The sequence below is a fragment of the Schistocerca cancellata genome, chromosome 5 (genome assembly GCF_023864275.1).
Source record: "Schistocerca cancellata isolate TAMUIC-IGC-003103 chromosome 5, iqSchCanc2.1, whole genome shotgun sequence".
Taxonomy (NCBI): Eukaryota; Metazoa; Arthropoda; class Insecta; order Orthoptera; family Acrididae; genus Schistocerca; species Schistocerca cancellata.
In genome coordinates this window covers 94,055,791-94,080,990 of record NC_064630.1, presented here as the reverse complement: position 1 = coordinate 94,080,990, position 25,200 = coordinate 94,055,791, and the positions used below count along the sequence as shown (strand labels likewise).

The following is a 25,200-nucleotide window of genomic DNA, read 5'->3' as shown; positions in this document are numbered from 1 at the left end:
ATAAATTGACAGCTCTGAGGGAAAGTACACTGTCAGGCAACACAGAAAAAGTGTATATTTAACTGGAAAATGGGGAAAAATCCGGGATTTTTTCTTCTTGTCCATGTATACACCCTGTTTATAGATACAATGTTCCAAAATGGTATTCCTATGAGGATTAGTTTACATTTTGCTCTTAAATGAAAGAAATTTTTTTTTACAGTTAAAGAATGAATGGTAAATTGTAGTATGGAACATCTTAAATAAAATTTCATGGTTTCACAAATTTTGGTGACATTTCTTATTACCTGAATACATTAACTATTGAGAATGTTATGAAAAGGATAGATTGCTACTCACCATATAGTGGAGATGTTGAGTCACAGACGGGCACAACAAAAAGACTGTCAAACAAATAAGCTTTCAGCCAAAAAGGCTTCGGCAGCCAGAGATTGTGTTTGTGTCTTCGTGTGTGTGCGTGCGCGTGCGCGTGCGCGCGCGCACGTGTGTGTGTGTGTGTGTGTGTGTGTGTGTGTGTGTGTGTGTGTGTGTGCGTGCGTGCGCACACATGCATGTGTGCGTGCTGGTCTAAGTGCAATGAAGACCTATTTGATGGAAAGCTTACTTGTTTGACAATCTCTTTGTTGTACGTATCCGTTACTCAGCATCTCTGCTATATGGTGAGTAGCAACTTCCCTTCCCTTCCATCCTGGATTTTCCATTGTTTTAAACTAAATAAATAAATAAATAAATAAAAATAAAAAAATACGGGAAAGTTATAATGTTTTTGACAAACATTAATCTTCAAATTTACGTCCTCACCTATTGTTTCCTGTTTTAAAGGGACATTAATAGGATACCTAAACTCTGGGAATTTTACTTTTATGTGTTAGGTGTGATGCAAATGTTGTTATTAATTGCAAACAGTAAGTGGAATTATTGTTGCTGTAAAAGCTCCACTGTATGATGTGCTTTATCAGAAAACATGTATTGTTAATTTTACAACTAAAATGGTACTAAAACTTCAGATCCAGAAGTGATATCTACATCTACATAGATACTCCCCAAGCCCTGTACCATTACTTGTCATTTCCTGTTTTGTTCCACTCACAGATGGAGCAAGGGAGAAACGACTGTCTATATGCCTCCGTATGAGCCTTAATTACTCATAGTTTATCTTTGTGGCCCTTATGTACAATGTATGTTGGCTGCAGTAGAATCGTTTGGCAGTCAGCTTCAAACAGTTCATTTTCTGAAACTGTCCTAAATCTTGGTCGTTTAACTCTCACTTCAGGATGGGAATTGTCACATGACAGTAAATAACATGCTTGACTTTAGTATGTAAAAAATGACACCATGATCGCCTCCACCTATCAGTAAGCTATTGATGCAAATCCCAGTAAGGAATGTCTTGAATAGTGGGGTTATGGGCTCATGTGTAGTCTCAGCATCCTCTATAAGTTTCACGTTGCATTTAATGATTTTCATATGGTTGTGGGGTCTGCACATGAAATCCTAAAGGCTCTTTTTGAAATTGCTCTCTTGATTGCTGTTTCTTGACATCTGATTTCCTTATTCCAATTCCAGATTGCCACTTACTAACAATAATAATAAAATATTATTATTATTATCATTAAAGTATATTATTGAAAAATCTTGCAAAATCTAATAAATAAATTTTAATTTTAATGGCAGCAGACAAATACGTGATGAGTCCTCTTTCAAATTTAATTCATAAACAATGAGTAGATCCGTGGAATAGATTCTTCAGGTACAGATTTCATACGTATTGTGAGAGGACAATAAATGAAGGAATGGTAAGAGTACTCTCCTGTGCCATCGGCAGTGGAAGATTGAGATATTAGTCGTCTGCACTTCAAGCATCTTGTGAAAAGTGCTAATTCAGTAACTCATAAAATATTTAGATCCCTCTTTTGTTGTTATTCATTGTTCATGAATTGAAATGTGATTACAGTGTGCTAGATTTGCTGGTAACAACATACCCCCCTCCCATCCATCACTCCCCTCTACATGTCTGCCAGTTGTTTCCCACATTTCAAAGGATTCTATTTTATATGTAGCCTCTTCATAAAAAATGTATTCAAAAAGTTCCCAGGTTGAGGCAGTTTCAGAATCAGTCTTCCAAATACTGAATCAAATATAAGAGCTATATCTAATATACATACTCCACAAGCCACTGTGTCATGCATGCTGGGGAGGGGGGGGGGGTGGGGTGTAACTTGTAGCACTACTAATCATCCTTTCCTGTCCCACATGCAGACAGAACAAGGGAAAAACGACTGTCTGTATGCCTTTGTACTCGCCATAATTTCCCTCTTATTCATGATCCTTACACAGAATGTATGTTGATGGCAGAAAATCATTCTGCAGTCAGCTTCAAAAAGATCCATTTGATGAGATTCATTGTTCGACATAAGTGTTCATTTACTTTCATATCCTTCCGAAATTTTCTTTGTTAAATAGTGATGGCATTCTAGATCATCAGTTGAGTCTGCTCTTGAGCTCTTGTACAGTATTTTCAGTTGTGGTAAGAGGAATTAGTCAGAAGGAGACACATCCAGTGAATAATGGGGATGATGTGATGTTAAGATTTCCTTTTCAGAAGGAAACTGGTGTGACTCACTGGTCGAATGAGCTGAGATGTGCCGTAACTCTTGTTCATTTTCACTGAGAACAGCAATGACATCAGCGAAACATATCATTGATGAGCTTCCTCTGCAAAATTTAATTCCCCTGTTGGTCCCTTCTTTTCTTTTCATCATTGCTTCTTCAAAGTATAAATTGAGCAGTAGGGGTTAAAGACTACAATCGTATCTTGTACTCTTTGTAATCCAAGCAGTACATTCTTGTCTCTAATCTCTTTATATCTTTCCTTATAACTTACTCAGATTTTTCTCAGAATTTTGAACATCTTGCATCAATTAACATTGTCAGTCACTTTTTCCAGGCCGACAAATATGAATGTATCTTGATTTCCCCCCTCCCCAAAGTCTTGCTTACGTTATCAATTGCAATGTCAGAACTGCCTCTCTGATTGATGCTCTTTGATTTTGGAAAGCCAGACTGCTTATCTTCCAACATATCCTCAAATTTCTTTTGCATACTATTATTGTCAGCAACTTGGAGGCCTGAACCATTAAGCTGATTGTGTAATAGTTCTCGCACTTATCTGCCCTTGCTTTCTTCAGGATTGGTTAGATTATATTTTTCTTGGAAGTCTGATGGTGTATGTCTCCAGTCCCACATATTCTACACACCAACTTGAATGATTGATTGGTTGCCACATTCCTATATGATTTCAAAAATTATGAAGGAATATTTGCTATTCCTTCTGCCTTTTTTGAGTAAAAGTCTTTCAAAGCTCTGTTTCAAAACACATTTGAATTGAAAGTTATCTCACTTTGTCAGGAGTTTCTGGTTATTTCCCAGGATTACCTTTGCAAAAATCCCAAATTCATTTCACAGAGCCGAAACTTGGTCTTGTATGTGTACTTTTTGGCTCATCAGCTGAGAGAGAGGTTGGAGCAACTCTTACTTCTTTTATCTCCTCCTTACAACACTCATTGGCTTTGTTAATAATCTTTCTAGCTCCACTCTATAAAGTACTACCCCGTCCCTTCTCCGCAAGAGTGGAAAGTGTCTCTGGCAATGCCCATTGTGCCCCGGGAACCACTTCATCATTCGTCAAGAAATGTATTAATTTGTGACGTACACAACATGGCAGAATAGTCACTTTGCAATTGCTAGATATGCAAGAGTCTGTATTAGATAGCAAGGAAGTGGTTAACTATGATCATACTTGAGAAATGTTTAACGCTAAGGCAATTTCTCAACAATTTCGTGGCTACTCTTGAGAAGTTGTCAGTGATGCTGTGCTCTCAGAGTGACTGCGCAGAAATACTGTACAACAAGGCGTTGAGCCGCAGCAGTCAAAATCGTTTGTCGTACGTACATGTAAGGGAGGATTTGAAATTGTCCTTTCTACATTGGTATCAAATGCACTAACTTCATTAATTTTTACTGTAGTAGTACTAGTAGTAGTAGTAGTAGTAGTGGTAGTAGTAGTAGTAGTAGTAGTAGTAGAAGAAGAAGAATTCTCAGAAGATGAAAAGAGAAATATAACCTGCTATACCCAGAAACTACTTACATACATTTACTTATTGTAGAAAGAAAAAAATTATCTGAATGCATTTTTACTCCCCCTTACCGCATTATCATTGATTTTTGTTTAGAAATATGATTTTATTAACCATTTGGCCCTTTAGGCTGCTTCATTGTTTATAAATAGTCTTGTTACAGAAAATATTCTCTCACTGGGAGCAGAAGCTGCAGGTATTGCGGGATACTGTTCTGCCATGACAGCTAGACCTGGGTAACAATTCTCATTTTTCATCCAGCACTGTGTAGGATTCTTCATGCGTTGTAGGTATAGTTCTTCCAAATATTGTTGGATGTCCAGGTCAGTACTATCATGGCTGCTTTTCATTGGGTTTTTATTGGAAATTTCTTCATTGAAAGAAGCCCTCGCATTTGATTGGAAATTTTAGTCGTGCCTAGTGTCATTGGTGGGCGAATGAGTAGATCCTGAGGTACCTGTTGTGTGTGTGCTCTGGAATGAGGCTTACAACAGCATTTTTTGAATGAGTGGGATTCATAAATGATAACATTATCAATCTTAGGTCGGGTACAGTAGTAACTGCATTTACTCAGTTTGTTTCTATTAATCCTAATGTATTTGTTAGTGAGTGGTGCAGATATTTCTGCAACTTTTGTGCTGTTAAGGTAGCTCCCTTTCCTTTGAATAGGGTTAGGAATAGCTGTCAGAGTTCTGGGATAGCTTTTGAAAGAGAAATATAGTTTTAAAATGTTACGTGTTAGCAATTCAAATGGCTCCAGTACACATTTGTTCAAAATTTGCCATTCCTCAAGTGTGAGGTTGTGAACACCTGAACACTAAGGTGATACTGTTCCCTAAGTTACTTTTTATAGTGAGGGCTAAAGAAGACACCTGGTCTGCCACTTTGAATAAGCTCTATGGTGACCATCCCTTTGCTGGCAGTGTCAGTTATGATGCTTACAGCTTTGTTTTTTATGTTCCGTACTAAAACCACTTTGTCTAAAGCCTGACTAATATTAGAGCTGTATGCTTTTCTGGGAAACCGTATGCCTCAAGAGCTAAAGCTTTCAGGCACCAGTTACCGTTAATGAAATGACCAGTTACTCAACATATGCTGTGCAGTTCAGTGGAGCCCAGATATTGGTCATTGACCCTTTCAGACCTGAATTTTTTCTAAAGAAAGGAAAATTTTTCTTTATATGGGACTGCCCTTACGTAATTTTTTTATGATTTTAATGCAAGACTTAAACAAAAATATGTAACCATTCTCAAAACATACTTTGTAAACGTTGTTTCATTTTATTGACTAAAATAAATAATTACAAAATATTGTCTATTGTAATAAATAGTAAAATGATCATTCAACAATTACCATGCAAAAGAACAATGACAATTTTCATTTATACAGTGGAATACAGCAAACAACGTATCCTGGTGGTTACGAGCAGCTGCCCACTGCCACATTGCCTTTTGATATTTTCATGATAATGCTCCACAGTTGGCAGCATTTGCACATGATGAAGAGGTTGAACATTCGCAGATGTGTACCTCAGGTTCCAATTGGGAAAAAATACTTCTATTGCAACTGAATGTACACAATTGTAGCCAGAGGATCTGAAAGGGTTAAAGAAACACAGATAGTCTGTCACTTCCAAGATTACAGTCCCTTTATCTTTATGGTCAATTTCTTCAATTATGTGACACATGTTGTTTTTTTTAATCAAATATTTTCAGTCTAACAGTACAACAGGGTGTCAAAACCAGTGTCCTCTATCTCTGAGAGTTATTGAAAATTGTCCGTTATTGTAGCCATCAGTGCTGCATCTTGTCCTTGCTGCCATTTACTTCCCTTTTGATGAGAAACATTTGATTTAGTTAGATCAGTGCTTCTGCAAGAAGGTACATTTTGCTTGAGAACTAGTCCAGTAAAATTACATATCATAACATGCAAAAGCTTGGATAGTTTTGGCACAGGGATATGTTATATGTTATTGGGTCCAATTTAAAAATCAAAGTTTTCTGACAATGGTGGATTGCTTAGGACACTATCCGCCTTTTTCCACAGCATTGGGTTTTTGCGTATTTGAATGAGCAACATACATACCTTTGTGTTTTCTTTTGAACACATCCAAAAAAAGACACATCACACAGCTAAAAGTATGTTACCTTTACTCATTCCATTGTTTATATCCACCCAGGAATTTTCATTGTCATATTAATGTTACCTCCTCCTTTTTTTCCTTTATATGATAAGATGATGTTTAAGGTATTAATTTTTTGCTTGCTGCCAATCAGCAGATTCTCTACACTTTTAAGTCTTTACACCTGTACTAGTTTTTCATAGATCTTGGTAATTAAGAGGTGAGGGATCCATTTACTTTGATTTATTCCCATTGAAAATTTTACTGATTGTCAAGGGCCTTAACATGCTGTGCTGTGGTACTCAATAAACTAGTGTTGCTACAATTTATCAGCGTGATCAGATATTGCTCATAGTCATTTTGTTTTTCAGTAGACCTTATATATTTGTATGTTTACAGGTCAGGATTTTTTGCAGCAGCAAGTTTCATGTCATTCCAGCAATGCCGTTTCAATTTTGGTGCAACTCCATACCGCTTCCCACCAAAGGATCGCAACTTTCAGAGCTTTAACACGCATGCCACTCTTGATCCTGCAGACAAGGTTGTCCTGCCCAGGTATATTAAGCCATTAATGGTGTTATATAGAAAGTAAATAATTTATTTCAGTTATGATTCTTTTTCAAAATGTCCAAATAAAGAGAAAAGAAGTTAGCATGCAAGTCAGCAGTGGATTGAAAGAAATGGCAAATCCAGTAGCTTTGAGGTTGCTGGGTGTATGTATATGTATATAGTTAGGCTATAAATTGGTTGTGGTGGTGGTGGTGGTGGTGGTGGTGGTGGTGGTGGTAGAAGAAGAAGAAGACCACCTATAATATTTTAAGCGGCAGCAGGAAAAGATACATATAAAAAATGATATGAATATAATAGAGGGAAACATTCCACGTGGGAAAATTACAAATGTCTGCTTGTGTCTTGTATGTATGGATGGATATGTGTGTGTGTGCGAGTGTATACCTGTCCTTTTTTCCCCCTAAGGTAAGTCTTTCCGCTCCCGGGATTGGAATGACTCCTTACCCTCTCCCTTAAAACCCATATCCTTTTGTCTTTCCTTCTCCTTCCCTCTTTCCTGACGAGGCAACCGTTGGTTGCGAAAGCTAGAGTTTTGTGTGTATGTTTGTGTTTATTTGTGTGTCTATCGACCTGCCAGCGCTTTTGTTGGGTAAGTCTCATCATCTTTCTTTTTACATATAAAAAATGTTTTACGTACACAAGCTTTTGGAGCCAGTGGCTCCAGGGTTGAAGGGGAGGGAAGAGGGGTGAAGGAAAAGGACTAGAGAGATTTACAAAAATGGGTAGAATTTAGAAAAGTCACCCAGAATCCCAGGTCGTGGAAGACTTACCATCTGGTAAGTTTCCCCTGACTGAGGTTCTGGGCAAATTTCCTAAACTTACCCTTTTTTGTAGACTTCTCTAGTCTTTATCCTTTACCCATCTTCCTTCCCCTTCAACACTTCTGCTGGAAGAAGTAGCCACTCACTCCAAAAACTTGCATATGTAAACCCTTTTTTTATGTTTGTTATCCTGCTGCCACTTAGTGAGAATATTTTTTATCTATCCAATTACATCACATTGTAAAAAATTTATTATTTTTGTTGTTATAATAGATATTTTATGTATAATATATTTCATGATATCTGAACAAAACAAAAAATTTTATGAAATTGTGTGCCGAAAGTAAGAAATAAGGTAGCTTAAAGAAACATTTGATGCCCCTCATTTGCTGTACATGATTTTGAGCATAATTCAGAGGCATTTCAATTGTTTCTCTATTTTAGTTCATATTTTTAAATGAAGTAGTGCACGAAACATTATACCTTTTATAAAACGATGGAAAATCCAGGATGGAATGTAACAATATTACGAAAAGGATAGTTGCTACTCACCATATAGCAGAAATGCTGATTCGCAGTAAGCACAACAAAAAGACTGCCACAAAAATGAGTGTGGCTTCAGCCACAGCTGCCACAAACTGGTGTGTGTGTGTGTGTGTGTGTGTGTGTGTGTGTGTGTGTGTTGTCTGTTTTTGACAAAGGCCTTGATGGCCAGAAATGCTCTACCGATTGGGCTATCCAGGCCCACGCCCAAGCATTATCGTACAGCTGCATGGTGTGCGAGTGATGACAGTCATTTTGTTGTGCCTATCTGTGACTCAGCTTCTCCGCTGTATGTGAGTAGCAACTGTCTTTTTCATAATATTATATACCTTTTATAAATTTTACAGAATAATGTAAATTCCAGGATGTAGGTTGCAGTAGGTACTGGGAGATGAAGCAGCTTGCACAGGATAGGGTAGCGTGGAGAGCTGCATCAGACCAGTCTCAGGACTGAAGATCACAACAACAACAACATCAGCAAATGGTAACTGATGATGAACAATTTGTGCCGAAGGTAGTGTGTGGAGTGACAAGACACAATTTAAACTTAATGGAACTGGAAATTGGTATAACAGTGTGTACTGGGCACCTGAAAATCTACATGTTTATGTGGATAAAGCGGTCTGGCTACCACGGGTTCACATGTGGTGTGGACTGTCATCTAGGGGCTTGCTTAGTAGGACCCTTTTTCTTTGATGCCACTGTCACTGTATAAGTGTACCTGGAAATGTTACGCACATAAATTTTGCCTGGTATACGTGCACTTTATGGAGCTGATGAAGAGGTTTTCTACCAACAGGACAGGGTGCCACCACAGTACCACCTACCCATAAGAGCTTTCCTGGATGACAGTTTTCTGTGGTATTGGATTGGTCAAAGAGGGTCCATTGAGTTCCCTCCATGGTCACCAGATCTAACACCTATTGACTTTTACTTGTGGGGAATTTGAAAGATAACGTCTACAGATGTAAGCCACGCACACAGGAGGAGCTTTGCCAGGAGATTACAGCGACGTGTGCAGTGATCTCCACTGTATCATTGACTGGCGTAGTTGCGGCGACCATTCGTCGTTCTGTTACGTGTATAGCTGCCAACGGTGACAATTTGGAACATTTAAAGTAACCATGTGGTAAACTGAAGGTTGTACAACATGTATGATCAATCTTCATGATACTGAGCCAATCAGAGCGTTAATGTCTGGCCGAGGCTTGCAGGAGCGGCGCTTATATTCACTTCTTCCAGAGGTCACTCCTGGCATGGCGAGGTCCTTGTCAGCAGGCTATTGACTGACATTTCCTCACCGCCTTCACTGGTCTTGTGTTTGTTCTCTTCGTTCCAGTGCTTTTGGTTACACCAGAGCACATATAATGTGAGAGTTATTAGCAATTAAATAAGCTATGAACGAATCCTGTACGTTCACAGGGGGAGATTGACACTGGCACAATAAAAGGGAGGAGATGATCATCCTGCAGACGCTTTGGAACTTGAGCTGTTATCTTTCCCACAGTTCAGAACTTGTAAGGGGTGTCCCAAGAGTATATGTCTAACATACGATGACAAGAAGATAGAAGAAGTGGACAGTGTTAAATTCTTGGGATTACAGCTTGATAATAAATTCAACTGGGAGGAGCACACCACAGAACTGCTGAAGCGTCTTAACAAATCTGTTTGCAATGCGAATTTTGTCAGACATAGGGGATATAAAAATGAAAAAGCTGGCATACTATGCTTACTTTCATTCCATAATGTCATATGGGATTATTTTTTGGGGTAATCCATCAAGCCAAGCTAAAGTTTTCCGGGCACAAAAACGTGCAGTAAGAATTATATGTGGTGTGAACTCAAGAACATCCTGCAGAAGCCTGTTTAGGGAACTAGGGATACTAACTACAGCTTCCCAATATATTTATTCCTTAATGAAATTTGTTATTAAAAATATATCACTTTTTCAAACCAACAGCTCAATTCATGGAATCAATACTAGAAATAAGAATAATCTTCACAAGGATTTAAAGTCACTTAGTCTTGTACAAAAAGGTGTGCATTATTCAGGAACACACATTTTCAATAACTTGCCAGCAGCCATAAAAAGCTTAACAACCAATGAAATTCAGTTTAAGAGAAGCCTAAAGGATTTATTGGTGGGCAACTCCTTCTACTCCATTGATGAATTTCTTAGTAAAACCAACTGATTTGTATATAAGTACAACATAACTTCTGCACAATTTCAGTGCAGTAATGTGTTCACTGAAAATTTGTGTGTGTGTGTGTGTGTGTGTGTGTGTGTGTGTGTGTGTGTAAGTATAATCTAACTTCTGCACCATTTCAGTGCAGTAATGTGTTCATTGTAAATAAGTATTACAGTAGTTGTATTACATGTTTATTACCTTATAAATAAATAAAAAACTTTTTTATTTTAAATTCAGTGCATTAGTATTTGTAAATTGACTCTTAGTGTTCAGTAAAAAATGACGATCATTCCACTTGGGACCTGTGGAATGGTACATTAGCTTATTTGTTTTAGTTGTAAATATTTGTCATGTATTGTTGTTTTTCTGACATGTTCCACATCCTGGAAGACCTCCTCACTACGGATCAATTGGAATGAAAGTAAATCTAATCTAATAAAAAATCTATCCACTCTGTGCTGTTCTGTCATCCAGTTTCTATTGCTGTTTGTGTTAATAGTTCTGTTAATACTAATTTGTTGTATTAAGCAGGTTGCACCTTGAAAAGAATTGATAGGCCATATGAATGCATTTGTGTTTGAGGACAAACAAATTCAACAAAAATGTTTCTACAGCTTATATTTCTATATTGGAGGATCTAAGTAACATATGCCATTACAGGAAGAGCACAGGAAAATCAGTTGCTGCATCCCACAAAGTTTATCACTTGTTTATTCTTGTTTTCGATCACCGCAAATGAAAAGTGAGACTTGTTACATCTTTTGAGCTGCAGTAATATTTGCTGATGTATACAGATAAAAATTACTGATAAAAGTCCTGAACTTATCTTGGCTGTAGTTGCTACAAATAACTGTCAGCCCACATTAAACTTTTTTTTTTTTTTTATTAAAATGAAATTCCTCCAGATGTGCTTAAGATTTTTTATTTACTTTGCTACTAGTTTCGGCGTTGCGTCAACGCCATCATCAGGCCTGTACACTTTGATGAAATCAGTTGCGTGTGGCTCAGTCTAGAGGCCCACGGTGAGATCAACATGTGCTCCACATGGATGGCAGGCAGTAAGGTGAATTACTGCCCGCCACCCATGTGGAGCATGTGTTGATCTCACCGTGGACCTCTAGACTGAGCCACACACAACTGATTTCATCAAAGTGTACAGGATTTCATCAAAGTGTACAGGCCTGTAGATGGTATTGATGCAACGCCGAAACTAGTAGCGAAGTAAATAAAAAATCTTAAGTACAGCTGGAGGAATTTCATTTTAATAAAAATTATACCAGCTGTGTCCCACCTTCATCCAGTTTAAATATGGATGTACGAAGATTACATTAAACTTGTTTAATTACTAACAGCTTATTTCCTAATTTGATAGAAATCAGTATTACACAACTCCACATTAATAACTTGATTTGCAGGTCCTTAATTAATAACTTAAAAAATGAAATTTTGTACATAAGTTTTCATGATTTTACTAAGTGAGGTGGCATGATGGTTAGCATACTGGACCCTTAACTCAGGTAGATCATGTTCCCAATCCCCATCCAGTAAACTTGATTTAAATTTTCAGTGTTTCCCTAAATTGATTCAAACAATTCCATAATAAATATTTCATTCTGCAATGAAGTGTACAATGTTTTAAAATTCCTGGCAGTTTAAAATTGTGTGCTGAAGCAGGATTTGAATGCAGAATCTTTTAATTTCCCAGGAAGTTTCAGATCAGCTCACACACATCGTTGAAAGAGTTGTTCTGGAAACCATCCCCTGGGCTGTTTCCAAGCCTTGCAGTGGCTGTGGCTTCCAACTGAAATCTTGTATGAAACATCTGTAGTAGGAGTACATTCCCAGGAAGCCTGTCAATCATGAATGTTCCAAATAGTTGGAAAATATGTTATGGCTTTTCATTTCTTGAACAGCAAAGAGGCACTTTGTGACTTAAAATATAAAAAATAATAAAATCAAGCAATCACTTAATCTGCGTGGACAGTACATTATTTTTTTCTGACGAGGCACTTTCTTGGATTCAGGCGAAGACCTGCATCATGAACGCACTTCAGCACAGTTGTCACATGACTTAGATGCTCTAGAGATGTCTTTGAGAAAATGACAATGTCACCTAGGTAGCAAAGACAAGTTGTCCATGTAAGATGCTGAAACAGTTTGCCCGTCATGCATTCAAAGGTGTCTCGGCACTATAGCCAAATGACATAACTTTGAAGTAAGAGGCCTCCAGGCATTATGAAAACAGCCTTTACTCTGTAGCTAGTCTGGGTATCCATAGTGGACAGTCCAAAGTGTCACCAGTTCATGCCAATGGGCATACATCTTTTTTGGCAATTTTGTTCTGTCACTGTAAATTTGGGCAGTTAATCTTCATGAAAGAGATGGGAGGATAAAGGAGCCTGATAGTGGGGTTTTTAGAATCTTTGGACATATTCTGAGCTCAAACATACTGAGGTATCACAAAGCAATGCCACCTCAGCAATGCCAATTAGGATGGATTCCGAAAACATCGATCGTGTGCAACCCAACTTGCACTTTTCTCACATGACATCCTGGAAATGTTGGATCAAGGCAGTCGTGTGATGCAATATTACTCAATTTTTTGAAAAGTATCTGGCTACGTACCAGAACTGTGCTTATTATTGAAAGTTTGGTTGCACATGGTATAAAACAAAATTTGTGGCTGCACGAAGTGTTGACTGCTATTGGCAAGAGATTTCAAACTGATTCCGTGTTTCTGGATTTCCAGAAGGCTCTTGACACTGTACCACACAAGTGGCTTGTAGCGAAATTGTGTGCCTATGGAATATCGTATCAGTTTTGTAACTGGATTCATGATTTCCTGTCAGAGAGGTCACAGTTGGTAGTAATTGATGGAAAGTCATTGAGTAAAACAGAAGTGATTTCTGGCATTCCCCAAAGTAGTGTTATAGGGCCCTTGCTGTCCCTTATCTATATAAATCTTTGGGAGACAATCTGAGCGGCCTTTTTTTACAAATGATGCTGTGATTTATTGACCATTAAAGACATCAGAAGTTCAAAACAAATTCCAAAACAATTTAGAAAAGATATACAGGGTGTTACAAAAAGGTACGGCCAAACTTTCGGGAAACATTCCTCACACACAAAGAAAAAAAAAATGTTATGTGGACATGTGTCCGGAAACACTTACTTTCCATGTTAAAGCTCATTTTATTACTTCTCTTCAAATCACATTAATCATGGAATGGAAACACACAGCAACAGAACGTACCAACGTGACTTCAAACACTTTGTTACAGGAAGTGTTCAAAATGTCCTCCGTTAGCGAGGATACATGCATCCACCCTCCGTCGCATGGAATTTCTGATGCGCTGATGCAGCCATGGAGAATGGCGTATTGTATCACAGCCGTCCACAATACGAGCACGAAGAGTCTCTACATTTGGTACCGGGGTTGCATAGACAAGAGCTTTCAAATGCCCCCATAAATGAAAGTCAGGAGGGTTGAGGTCAGGAGAGCGTGTAGGCCATGGAATTGGTCCGCCTCTACCAATCCATCGGTCACCGAATCTGTTGTTGAGAAGCGTACGAACACTTCGACTGAAATGTGCAGGAGCTCCATCGTGCATGAACCACATGTTGTGTCGTACTTGTAAAGGCACATGTTCTAGCAGCACAGGTTGAGTATCGCGTATGACATCATGATAACATGCTCCATTGAGTGTAGGTGGAAGCGTAGGAGATGAAACTAAAATGAGCTCTAACATGGAAATTAAGCGTTTCCGGACACATGTTTACATAACATCTTTTCTTTATTTGTGTGTGAGGAATGTTTCCTGAAAGTTTGGCCGTACCTTTTTGTAACACCCTGTATGTATTGTGCAAAAATTGCCAATTGACCCTAAATAACGAAAAGTGTGAGGTCATCCACATGAGTGCTAAAAGGAATCGGTTAAACTTCGATAACCCGATAAATCAATCAAATCTGAAGGCTGTAAATTCTACTAAATACCTAGGAATTACAATTACTAACAACTTAAATTGGAAGGAACACGCAGAAAATGCTGTGGGGAAGGCTAACCAAAGACTGCATTTTATTGGCAGGACACTTAACAAATGTAACAGATCTACTAAGGAGACTGTCTGCTCTACACTTGTCCATCCTCTTTAGAATACTGCTGTGTGGTGTGGGATCCTTACCAGATAAGATTGATGGAGTACATCGAAAAAGTTCAAAGAAGGGCACCACGTTTTGTATTAGTGCGAAATATGGGAGAGAGTGTCACTGAAATGATACAGGATGATGGATGGATATCATTAAAACAAAGGCGTTTTTTGCTGCGGAGGAATCTTGTCATGAAATTCCAATCACCAACTTTCTCTTCTGAATGCAAAAATATTTGTTGACGCCATCCTACATAGGGAGAAATGATCTGCCAGCCATTTAAGTGTAATTTGCAGAGTATCAATGTAGATTTAGATGGATTGAGAATTTCTTGTTAAAGTGGACACAGCATGTTATTTCAAATTGTGAGTCATCGACAGTTGTAGAAGCAACTTCAAAGTTTGCTCCAGGTAAGGTGTGTTGCAACCGTTGCTGTTCATATTGTATATTAATAATCTTGCTGACAATATTAATAGCAACCCCAGACTTTTTGCGTATGTTGTGATTAGCTATAAGAAATTATTGTCTGGAAAAATCTGCACAGATACTTATTTGGATTTTTATAAGATTTCAAAGTGGTGCAAGGATTGGCTTCCTTTAAATATTCAGAAATGTAAAATTGTGTAGTTACAAAATGAAGATGTGCAGGTTTGTTTGAACCATGGGAGTGTCATAGAGATGATGTAGAAACTCTACTGATAGATGTTTGAAGATCTACACAGACTATTCTGAGAGAACCTACTTCCAGAGTTAAAGAATCTGTATATTAAGATACGGTTCTGGGAATATACTTACAACCCCTATTTGTTGCTCCTATAGGGATCACAAGAACAGGTTTAGACTAATTACAGCATGCACAGAGGTATTAAACAATCTCTGTGCCTGTGCCCCATACTTGAGAGAAGCAGGAAGCAACCATAATGAGCTCGTACAATAGGAAGTACATTCTGCCTTGCACTTCTCAATGGTCTGCAGAGTATGACCATATATGTAGGTATCACAGAAAACGGCACCCCAGAATCTGGGCTTTCTGATTTCATTTCTCAGAGTTGGTCTGCCTTGTGCTGACTAGTGCCATCAATCAGCAAAACTTTTCTTGAGTTAACTTTGCTGCTATCTCCTGACTGGTTTGACATTAAACACTTCTACTGCCAGCCATGTGGGTTTGACATTCACAGAATTAATAAACTCTGATCCCTCTCTTCTTATTATTCATCACATTCATGATGAAGGTTCCTGATGGTCTTCTATGATATTTGTAAGTCATAACATACACTGATGGGGAAAGAAAAAACGCCACAACACCAACGAGGAGTTGTGTGACATAGTGCCACTGCGAGGATGCAAATCAGGTTTGCTTTAACATTATTTAGTGGTCATGAGCATTAGTTACCTTCAAGATTGGATGTAGTGAGCTGATGTTAGTCAAGAATGCATTTAAGGTGACAAAGGCATCATTATCAACACCTCAGTGAGTTTGAACAAAATTTTGTAATAGGGGAATGAGAAGCTGGATGTTCTTTTTGCAGTATTGCAGAAAGACTTGGCAGGAATGTAACCACTAATCTGCAGTTGCAAGAAGGCCAGGCTCTGGACAGCCACATCGCACTGCTGAGAGGGAAGACCCTCATGTTCGGTGTGTGGGTCTGATGCATCTTACTGAATCTGCAGCAACAATTTGAGCAGCAGTTGGTATTACAATGTCACAACAAAGTGTTATGAATCACCAGCCTGCATTCCACTGACCCCGACCACCACCGTGTGAGAGTGGTGTGAAGTGAGAGCTCATTGGAGGGCATTGTGGACGTCTGCTGTGTTTTCCGAGGAAAGCTGATTCTGCCTCAGTGCCAGTGATGGCTGTGTTTTGGTTAGGAGGAAGCCAGTTGAGGGCTTGCAGTCTACGTCAGATGTTAGGGTCTGGAATGCGATTGCATATGACAGCAGGAGCACTCGTGTGATTTTCTCATACACGCTGAGTGCAAATTTGGATGTCAATCTGGTGGTTTGACCTGTTGTGCTGCCACTCGTGAACAGCATTCCATTGGGGTGTTTACCACATACAGCTGTTGTAACCCAACATGCTCTATGGAGTGTTGACATGTTGCCTTGGCCTTCTCAATCACCAGTTCTGTCTCCAGTTGAGTACATATGGGAATCATCGGACAACAATTCTAGCACCATCCACAAGCAGCATTAACTTACCCTATATTCACTGACCAAGTGCAACAGGCATGGAACTCCATCCCCACAAACTGACAACTGGCACCTGTACAACACAATGTATGCACATTTTCATGCTTGCATTCAACATTCTTGTGGTTACACCCATTATTAATGTACCGGCATTTCACATTTGTGATGGCATATCTCACACTTACATTAATCTGTGATCTTGCAGTGTTAGTCACATAAATATGTTACCTATACAAATGTATTTCCAAAAGTTCATTACTCTACATTAATTAATTTTAGGTAGTGTAATTTTCTTTACCGTCAGTGTATTTACATCTCATAAGTTTGTTGAAATTCTTCCAGCATATTCTTTCTAATGCACTGCCTCGATGTTCTGATACCACTTGATGAACTATTGCTTTGGGCAATCTTTCTAAAGAAGTGCTTGATAGATGCCTTCTGCCAGTCACTTCATCAGCTGTGAAACTTCGTTAGCTGATGTCCTGTTCAGGTTCACTATGTGATACAGCACCAAAACAATCTATAAAACTCTGTATATATGACTGTGTTGCCTCCTCCTGGTGTTGGGCTATTCATTGTTATCAGTACCACTGCTGTGTTGTTCTGTGCAAATGAAAGTAGATGTTGGTAAGGCATCCCACCTGTTGTATTTAGTGACACAGTTGACTCCCGTTAGCCATTTCATGGGATCCTGGCCAGGATCTCTCAAAAATACTGTGAATGCATGATATGCATCTGCTCCACTGATGCTTTCGAATCCATTGGCACTTCGATAATGTGGATTGTAAAAGGAATTTACTATTTGTATTCTGATTCTTGCCCATGAAGATAACAGCTTTTTGTAGTCTTACTGGAGGCATGGTGTCGTTGATGTCAGAGATACCAAACATCACTACCAAACTTTGTCATGTAATATCTGGTATCAAGTACCAATCGTGAGAGAAAGGATGTCATCAAGAACTAACATTTTACTCAGAAATGACATTTACTGAGTACAGATGAAAGTACTCATAGAACTGGACTGCCTGTCTTAGCAAAGTGTGCTTCTATTTATAGATACAAATAATGTTGTATGGAGGTTCAGTATCCAATAAATAAGTCAATCCTAGAACCTTCCAGTAATCACACAAGTTCAATCATAAATAACTGTAGGAGGTGGGGATGAAACCGGTGACACAAATGTCACAGGCCAGTGACAGCACAGCACAGCAGATGACTCAAACATGTGATAAATATTATTACATCTCTGATGCTTAGGTGGCGTCATAGTGGTGAAGTTGCCTATGTTGCCTGTTCATGAAAAACCTCAACAGGTCATTAATAGTTATGGTGGACTGCTCGCTGTGCTATGGTATGTGGAACAAGCACACTGACTTGAAAAATTATGAAAACTGAAAGTGGAGTGAAGATGCTAAATAGTGGACTTCACATATATTGGCCATGCTAGAACCACACTGAGTGCATTGTCAGATCGCGTATGTTGATGAAACTGTGTTCATTATCCAGAATGAGATTTTTCACTATGCAGCGGAGTGTGCATTGATATGAAACTCCCTGGCAGATTAAAATTGTGTGCCAGACTGAGACTCTAACTTAGACCTTTGCCTTTCGCGAGCAAGTGCTCTACCGACCGAGCTACCCAAGCACGACTCACAACCTGTACTCACAGCTTCAGTTTTGCCAGTACCTTGTCTCCTACCTTCCAGACTTCACAGAAGCTCTTCAGTAAACCTTGCAGAACTAGCACTCCTGGCAGTTTATTTGTAAAGGAAATTATCAGGTGTGTGTGGGGGGGGGGGGGGGGGGGTGTGTTTGGATATGGTCTCAATGACAACATTGTTTCAGAAAATGCAGCAATTTAAACAAAGACCAAGCTCTTTTTTAGTTTTCTTTAACGAATGGTATTCACAATCGTGAATATTTACCACCATAAGTTGTATAATGGAATGCTGGACCCAAACCTCCATATGTCATCAACCATGTGACTACATGACTACTGGCACAAATTTATCGTTGTTGTCATTCCATTATAGGGCTGATGGTAGTCCATGTTTGCAGTTGTGAATACATTTAATGTATTTCGTAATAGCTATAGTCCCCACAGTGTCTGTTCCTTCAGACAAGTATGTAGTTCCAAAAGAACTGTGCATGATAATTTGGAGTAGCACGGGCACTGTGATATCGTATAGTGGTTGATTAATTTGCTAATATACCATTTTGGTGGATATCTCCTTGTTAGAACAGATTGCAGGTTAAGCATGTGTGGGTATCTTTTTTTAAAAACTGTGCTTGTTTGTCCATTAGTTCTTCAAAAAATTTCCTTTGCTTACCGATTTCATTATCTAATGTTAAAATAGCTTGGATTTTACTATATCAATGAGAATTATCTATTTTTGAAAATATAATTTAATTGGATAGGTAAGAAAAATCTACTCACCAATAACTGTACATTTCTGTTCTCCTGCTGTCGCTTGGTGAGTACTTTGTTTTACCTATCCAATTCCATTGGATTTTTCTGTGTATTAATATTCATTAGTGCACGAGTGTCACTTTTTAAGATGTATAAAAGCTTTCAAATTTCTCATTTTCTGTTCCCAGGCATGTACGTTTGGAGGAGCTTAGAAAACTGTCAGTGAGAGAGGACTCGTGCTCCCTCTGCTTTGACAGGCGTGCCTCTGTGCGCTTGGAGCCTTGTGGACATCAGGGCTTCTGCTCCAGCTGTTGTACGCAGTTGTCAGAGTGCCCCATGTGCAGGGCACCGATTGCTTCCACTGTTCCAGATAACCCTTCGTGATACTGTGCCATATAGAAGTAAGTGCTTTTTCTTAAACAAAAAAATCGGAAACTTATAATCCGTAGGATTTGATTGTGCATTGCATGATAAATTTTGAATAATATACTCAAATTTTGCTTTAGTAATATTTGTGAATTTTAAATTCACTAACGGAAAATAAGTTATTTCATTTATATATTTTGAAGAGTTTCAATTAATGTATATTTCAAGAACTTGAGTGCTGCCTGCTGTTAAACTCACTATATAATAGGGCTACTCCATAGGGGTCCTCCAAAATGGAAAATGTATTCATAGCCAACTGTTGCAGGTCAACCCTTTGATAAAATCCCACCGTATACTCTGTGACCTGCTTTAGGCTCACATAAAAGGTGTGTAGAGGTCAAGCTCTAAAACTTCAAATAGATAACATACACAGATTAAGCTTCTCTATCACATTTTATCTATCACACTACTTGGATTGAGGAGGGAGGCATGCTAGGGTAGTCTGTGCAGTTGTGCACAGCCACTGTGCCAGGGTGGTTTAGAGGTTAGTGCATATGCCTTGTGAGTAGGAGACCTGGGTTTGAATCCCAGCCTTGCTACAAATTTTCATTTGTCGTTTGTCTGCATAGTTGTTTGAGACTTGAAAAGTCTCAGGAACCATATAATTTCATTTTATTAGAGCACCTAAGCCTGGATTTCAGGCAGGATCCCCCATTCCGTTCGATGTTGAGGTGCTTCTCCAATACAGTTAGAGAGCTTCTGTAATACTGTTAGAGTTCATTGGCTATACTAAGCCGGCTGAGGCATGAATGGGAATTTGGACTGAGGAGAGAGGCATGCTAGGGTAGTCCATGTAGTTGTATAAAGCTACTGTGCCAGGGTGCTGTAGTGGTTAGCGTATCTTCCTAGTGAGCAGGAGATCCAGGTTTGAAACACAGCCTTGCTACAAATTTTTGTTTGTCACTTAAGTGTATACACACACTTCTCTTTTTGTCCATATGTAATATATTATGTCTTTTGACACATCCATCTATGTGCAGAGTTTCTCAAACAGAAGTTAGAAGTTGAACAATCATTCCACAGCTCACAATGATACTATTAGTTGCACACATGGCCACTGGCAAAATACTACATTTCTGTAAAAATTCTGCATCCAAAATCTTAATACATCACTGTTACAGAGACACTGCTCTTTCTGTAGCCATGCTTATCATTACATCTGTCTTTTTGGTTTCTGTGCAATTTTAACAAGTTAAATTGATTGGTAATTTGTTAGAGTGGCTTTTGGTCATGTACTGTCTTACAAAGAATCAAAAAAGTTTTTTTTTTTTTTAAACAGTTCTCATTTTGCTTTAAAACTTTCCTTCTGTTTACTTTCAGTATTTACATTAGTAACTTATTCCTAAAATTAACATTACTTCCATATATAAAAAATATCCTGCAAGATACCAGGACAAATTGTTCATCGACATACTTTTAATTCTGTATCAGAATCAGAAAGAAACGGAACCCTAAAGGGATGATCACTCTGTCTGTCTTTCTTTCTGTCCAACTGTTCAAAACACTCTTTCTGAAGAACACATAAATGTATCAAGTTGAAATTTATGTCAGATATTTAGGTCTATGGCCCCTTGGTGATGCAAACAAAGTGAAGCTTCTGTGTCAATGAAGTGAAAAGATATGGCCATTTATGTTACATATTTTGATACTTGCAACTCAATTGTCAAAACCGATAGAGTACTTCCTGTTGGCCTGTAATCATTAAATTTGGCAAGAAGCAAGGATTCATAGTACAACTAAAGGAAAAAATCAGAAAATTGTTTATTTGTAATTATATTGTACAAAAAATTCTTCTGTCATTTGTTATGCAACTTCAAACTTGAAGTTAAAACATTCTCGAAAGGCTTGGAATCCCTGGGACTGATACCTTCCCAGTATCAGTATCGATAACAGGCAAAAACCATTAAGATCCTCAATTCGTGGAATGGCTGAACTGTCTATATACATGATTAAGTTGATGTGGAAACTTCAGTGTCTTTGAGTCCTACTCACATCTGGCCAATTATTTTTCTCTCCTCAGTTATACATTTTTTTGCAATATATTGTGGTTTCCAGACATGCCATTACACTGCATTCCCCCACCACTCCCATGTCCATCATCCCTCAACCATACGCAGATTCTAACATGCCAGTTACATCCCATTGCTTTCTCAAATTTCAAGTTTTGCAGTCAGTTATTTACTTATGTCTTTCTTATCTAACTAGAAATGTCTCTCTTAATTGAAGATCCTGGATGACAGTCTTGTCTGAGCCTTTCAAAAGATTCATATCGTCCGTGTACCATTAAGTTCTCCAACTACATAGGTAGTTCACAAGCCACTGTATGCATGGTGGAAAGTACATCGTACCAATATTATGAATTTCTTTTCCTGTTCAATTTGCTTATTGAGTGAGGAGAAAATGAACTGTGTGCCTTTGAATGCATCCTAATCTTACTAATCTTTTCCTCATGACCTCTATAAGAGATATACATTGGTGGCAGCATAATTTTCATGCACTCTTCTTCAGTATAAACTTTCTACATTTGCCCAGAAAGGTTTCCCAAGAACTTAGTGGCCTTTGGTGCATTGTTGTGCCTACTTTTTTTTTGACAAGGAAAGAAACACCTTTTCCTGAAATTTTTTTCTTTTTAAAACCTTTTATGTATCTGTGTTGTGATGCCTATACACTGTTCAAAATTTGTTGGAGAGTGACAACCAAGACAGAAGTAGTGGGGAGGCACACGGGAAGAACAGCAAGCATTCAGCCAGTCATCTAATAACTGTTGCAGCAGCAACCATCCATAGTTACCAAAATTTAGCCCCCAGTAGCACAACCTTTCATGCTTGCTGCTCTATGGGATCATTTGTTGTGCTCTATTATTTTTTTCATTTCATACAGCTTTGTGTGATATTGAAAAATGTCAGGAGCAAATTCACCAAATGTTATTCATTGGCAACGTTTGGTGTTGGCACTCTTGGGTCAGTGTATGAGGTCAGTCTTATGAGTTAGGAGAACTTTATGGTTACTCACTTCTCTCTGTTAATGTGTTGATCAAAAGTAACTGCTGCAGGTCTGAATGTATACGAAAACACTGCTGTGAAGACTGACAAGAAAATGTGCAGAAAAGAAGAGGAATATGGGAAATCGGGAAAAAGTGGTATGCATAAGGGAATTGGTATGATAGATCCATTTCCTGAGGACATGATATTTTGTCATGTTTGTGGTAAGGATCACAGAAAGGAACATCTGACACACGGCAAATTATTGGTGATCACTAAGGGAGAGGTGTTTTCCAGGAATTCGCATATCCCTATTTACACTGATGTGTAACATGGATTTTCACCATGGATGTTTCTGTAACTGTAAGCTGTTGGAGGGAGAAGCTATAGCTGAATGAGGATGCTAATAAAATTTATATTGGGGCCCAAATTAAGGATTATGTCCCTAAAAATAGTAAGAACTACTCTCTCTGCAATCGAAGCATTTGCCAGCAAAGCTGTTAGGAGTGTTACAATGGGTACCTTTGAAGACTTGAAGAAAGCTGCTAACCATATGTAGCACATCATGGGAAAAGCAAGGCAGAATGAAGATATTTTAGAAGATTCAGTTGAGAAAATTATCTCTCTTAAAACTCGACAGGGCTGTGCCATTTAAAGCGTCTGTGATAGAGAAGATATTAATGACACAATTTTTCCCTCATCAGCACGAAAATGATGCGTGCGCAAACTCAGCTGAATATTTAAAGTGTCCAGGATAATTAACTGCATAGCACAATTATATTTCATAAGTTATAAATATTAATAAGAAGGCTGTTATCAACAACAGAGTCTGAATGAAGTTCATCTCAGGGACACAGTCCTTATACATACAAGAAATTTCTCACTAGTTATGCAGTACAGAGTGTATCAGAAGGGACCATCTGATTTGACACATCTATGTTTCTGAAAGTAATAAACATATACAATGAATTCTGTTTTTTGATGAATGGAAACTCAGTTTTTTTTCATACCTTTTCATAAGTGTTCAATATTCTTCTCTTGAGATGCATGGCACATGTCAGTGCAGTATTCAAATTGTTCTCTCACTGCAGTGAGCGTGTCTTGAGTTACACCTTCCACAGCTGCTGTTACACGATGTCTCAGTTTCTCGGAATTGTTCGTGCCATCGTCTAATAGAACTGAAGTGGACACACACTGCTGCTTCCTGGTAGGAATCATGTAAAACTAAACGAGTTTGCTCTTTCCAACAGTATGTTGTTCACGCACATATCTTAGATAACATAATAGTTATGATTTTTTTTTAAATCAGATGATTCTTTTTGATAACCCTGTATAATGGCTGCAGTACTGGGAGGACATATTTCGTATTGTGATGAGTCTTTCTTCCAAATGTATAAAATAAGTATCCTCATCTCAGTTAACATGGATAAATTTTGTTATGTTAAAAATAAGTATAAGAACTGATCAGAAAACATAACAAGTCAGTTATAAACTTAGCGATCTGTTTTTCACAATGAAACCAAATGGGTGACCGATTAGTTTTTGAAAAATTAAGCATTGCATTTACCTCAGATCATCTCTCATGCTAGAGACCTCTGACATAGTTAAAGTTTGGAGCAGATGAAAATACAGTGCATTCTAAAGTTCAGTTTCCTTACTCTATTACCTACATTTAGAAAAGTTTCCTACATGTCAAACATGATAACCTCATTAGGAAATACCCTTTTTGAGACTATCCTTATATCATATTAACAATCTGTTGCTGTAAATAAAACTAAAATAAAAACATGGTGCAGCTCTTCCAGAGCAAACTAATGCCAGTTCCATTTTTTTGCCATTTTTGCAGTTTGAGTGAGTTAAATTAAATATAAGATTATGCATGTATTCTGTGCAGGAAGTGGCAACTCTGTTCCCCCATCTGCACATGCTCCTGCCAAAGTATCATTTCTAGAGTAGAGTAACTAGACAGTCTTTTCTTTCTGTACATGTGATATCTCTTTATCTACAAATGGAGTTGTTTGAGAATAAACCTACTTTTGAGACAGCTATTGTTTTTAGATAATCTTTGTCATTAAAGTGATGCTATTGTATAGTTGTCAAATAAAATATAGAATATCTTTGGCTTGTATAATGAAAAAGCAGAAAATATGTGCAAGAAGTAATAATACCTTTCTTTTGTTACAGTTAGCCAAGACTGTCAGGATTATGGCAACATCTTCCGTTCGAGGAAGAACAGCATTAAGTCTGAGTGATGTCGTGTGTTGTGACAATATGGCTGAAGCCTGCAGTTTTCAGTACAGATGTCCTACTTAATTTTGCATTACGCATACTGGTCAATTTTTGTGAGGAGGACTACTACTATATTTATTTGATATGTATAGTTGTTACAGTGAAAGTGATTTTGTATTGTTTAATTATTAAAAGAGTTCTTATAACATGTGCCTGTCTCATATGTTCATTGTCTGTGATATTAAAGTGAAAACCGAGATAATTTTAAATATGAATTTTAAAGTATTAAGTCCTAAAAATATTTCCTGATATTTTATTAATAAGGCTGAATGGATCTATGTCCAAGACATAATATACCGTGTGGCATATTAATGAATATCCTACGCTGCTTGAAGTTATTTTTTGCCTAGGTGGAGATACTCGTTTCTCTGATAGAGCATGTGGGTAGATGGAACCATAGAGTGTGTCTCATCTTCTGTTTCTTCTACCTTCA

At 38.1% G+C, this 25,200-nt stretch overlaps 1 protein-coding gene across 1 annotated transcript in view; it reads left to right on the top strand.

The window, feature by feature from the left end:
* Positions 1–24,915, top strand: part of LOC126187700 (RING finger and SPRY domain-containing protein 1-like) — a 143,718-nt gene extending 118,803 nt beyond the window's left edge. Inside the window, exons 9-11 of the mRNA XM_049928942.1 lie at positions 6,658–6,813; positions 19,260–19,472; positions 24,663–24,915. Of these exons, the coding sequence (XP_049784899.1) occupies positions 6,658–6,813; positions 19,260–19,455 (352 nt within the window). The 3' untranslated portion in view covers positions 19,456–19,472; positions 24,663–24,915. The remainder of the gene's footprint in view (positions 1–6,657; positions 6,814–19,259; positions 19,473–24,662) is intronic.
* The last annotated feature ends 285 nt before the right edge of the window (positions 24,916–25,200 follow it).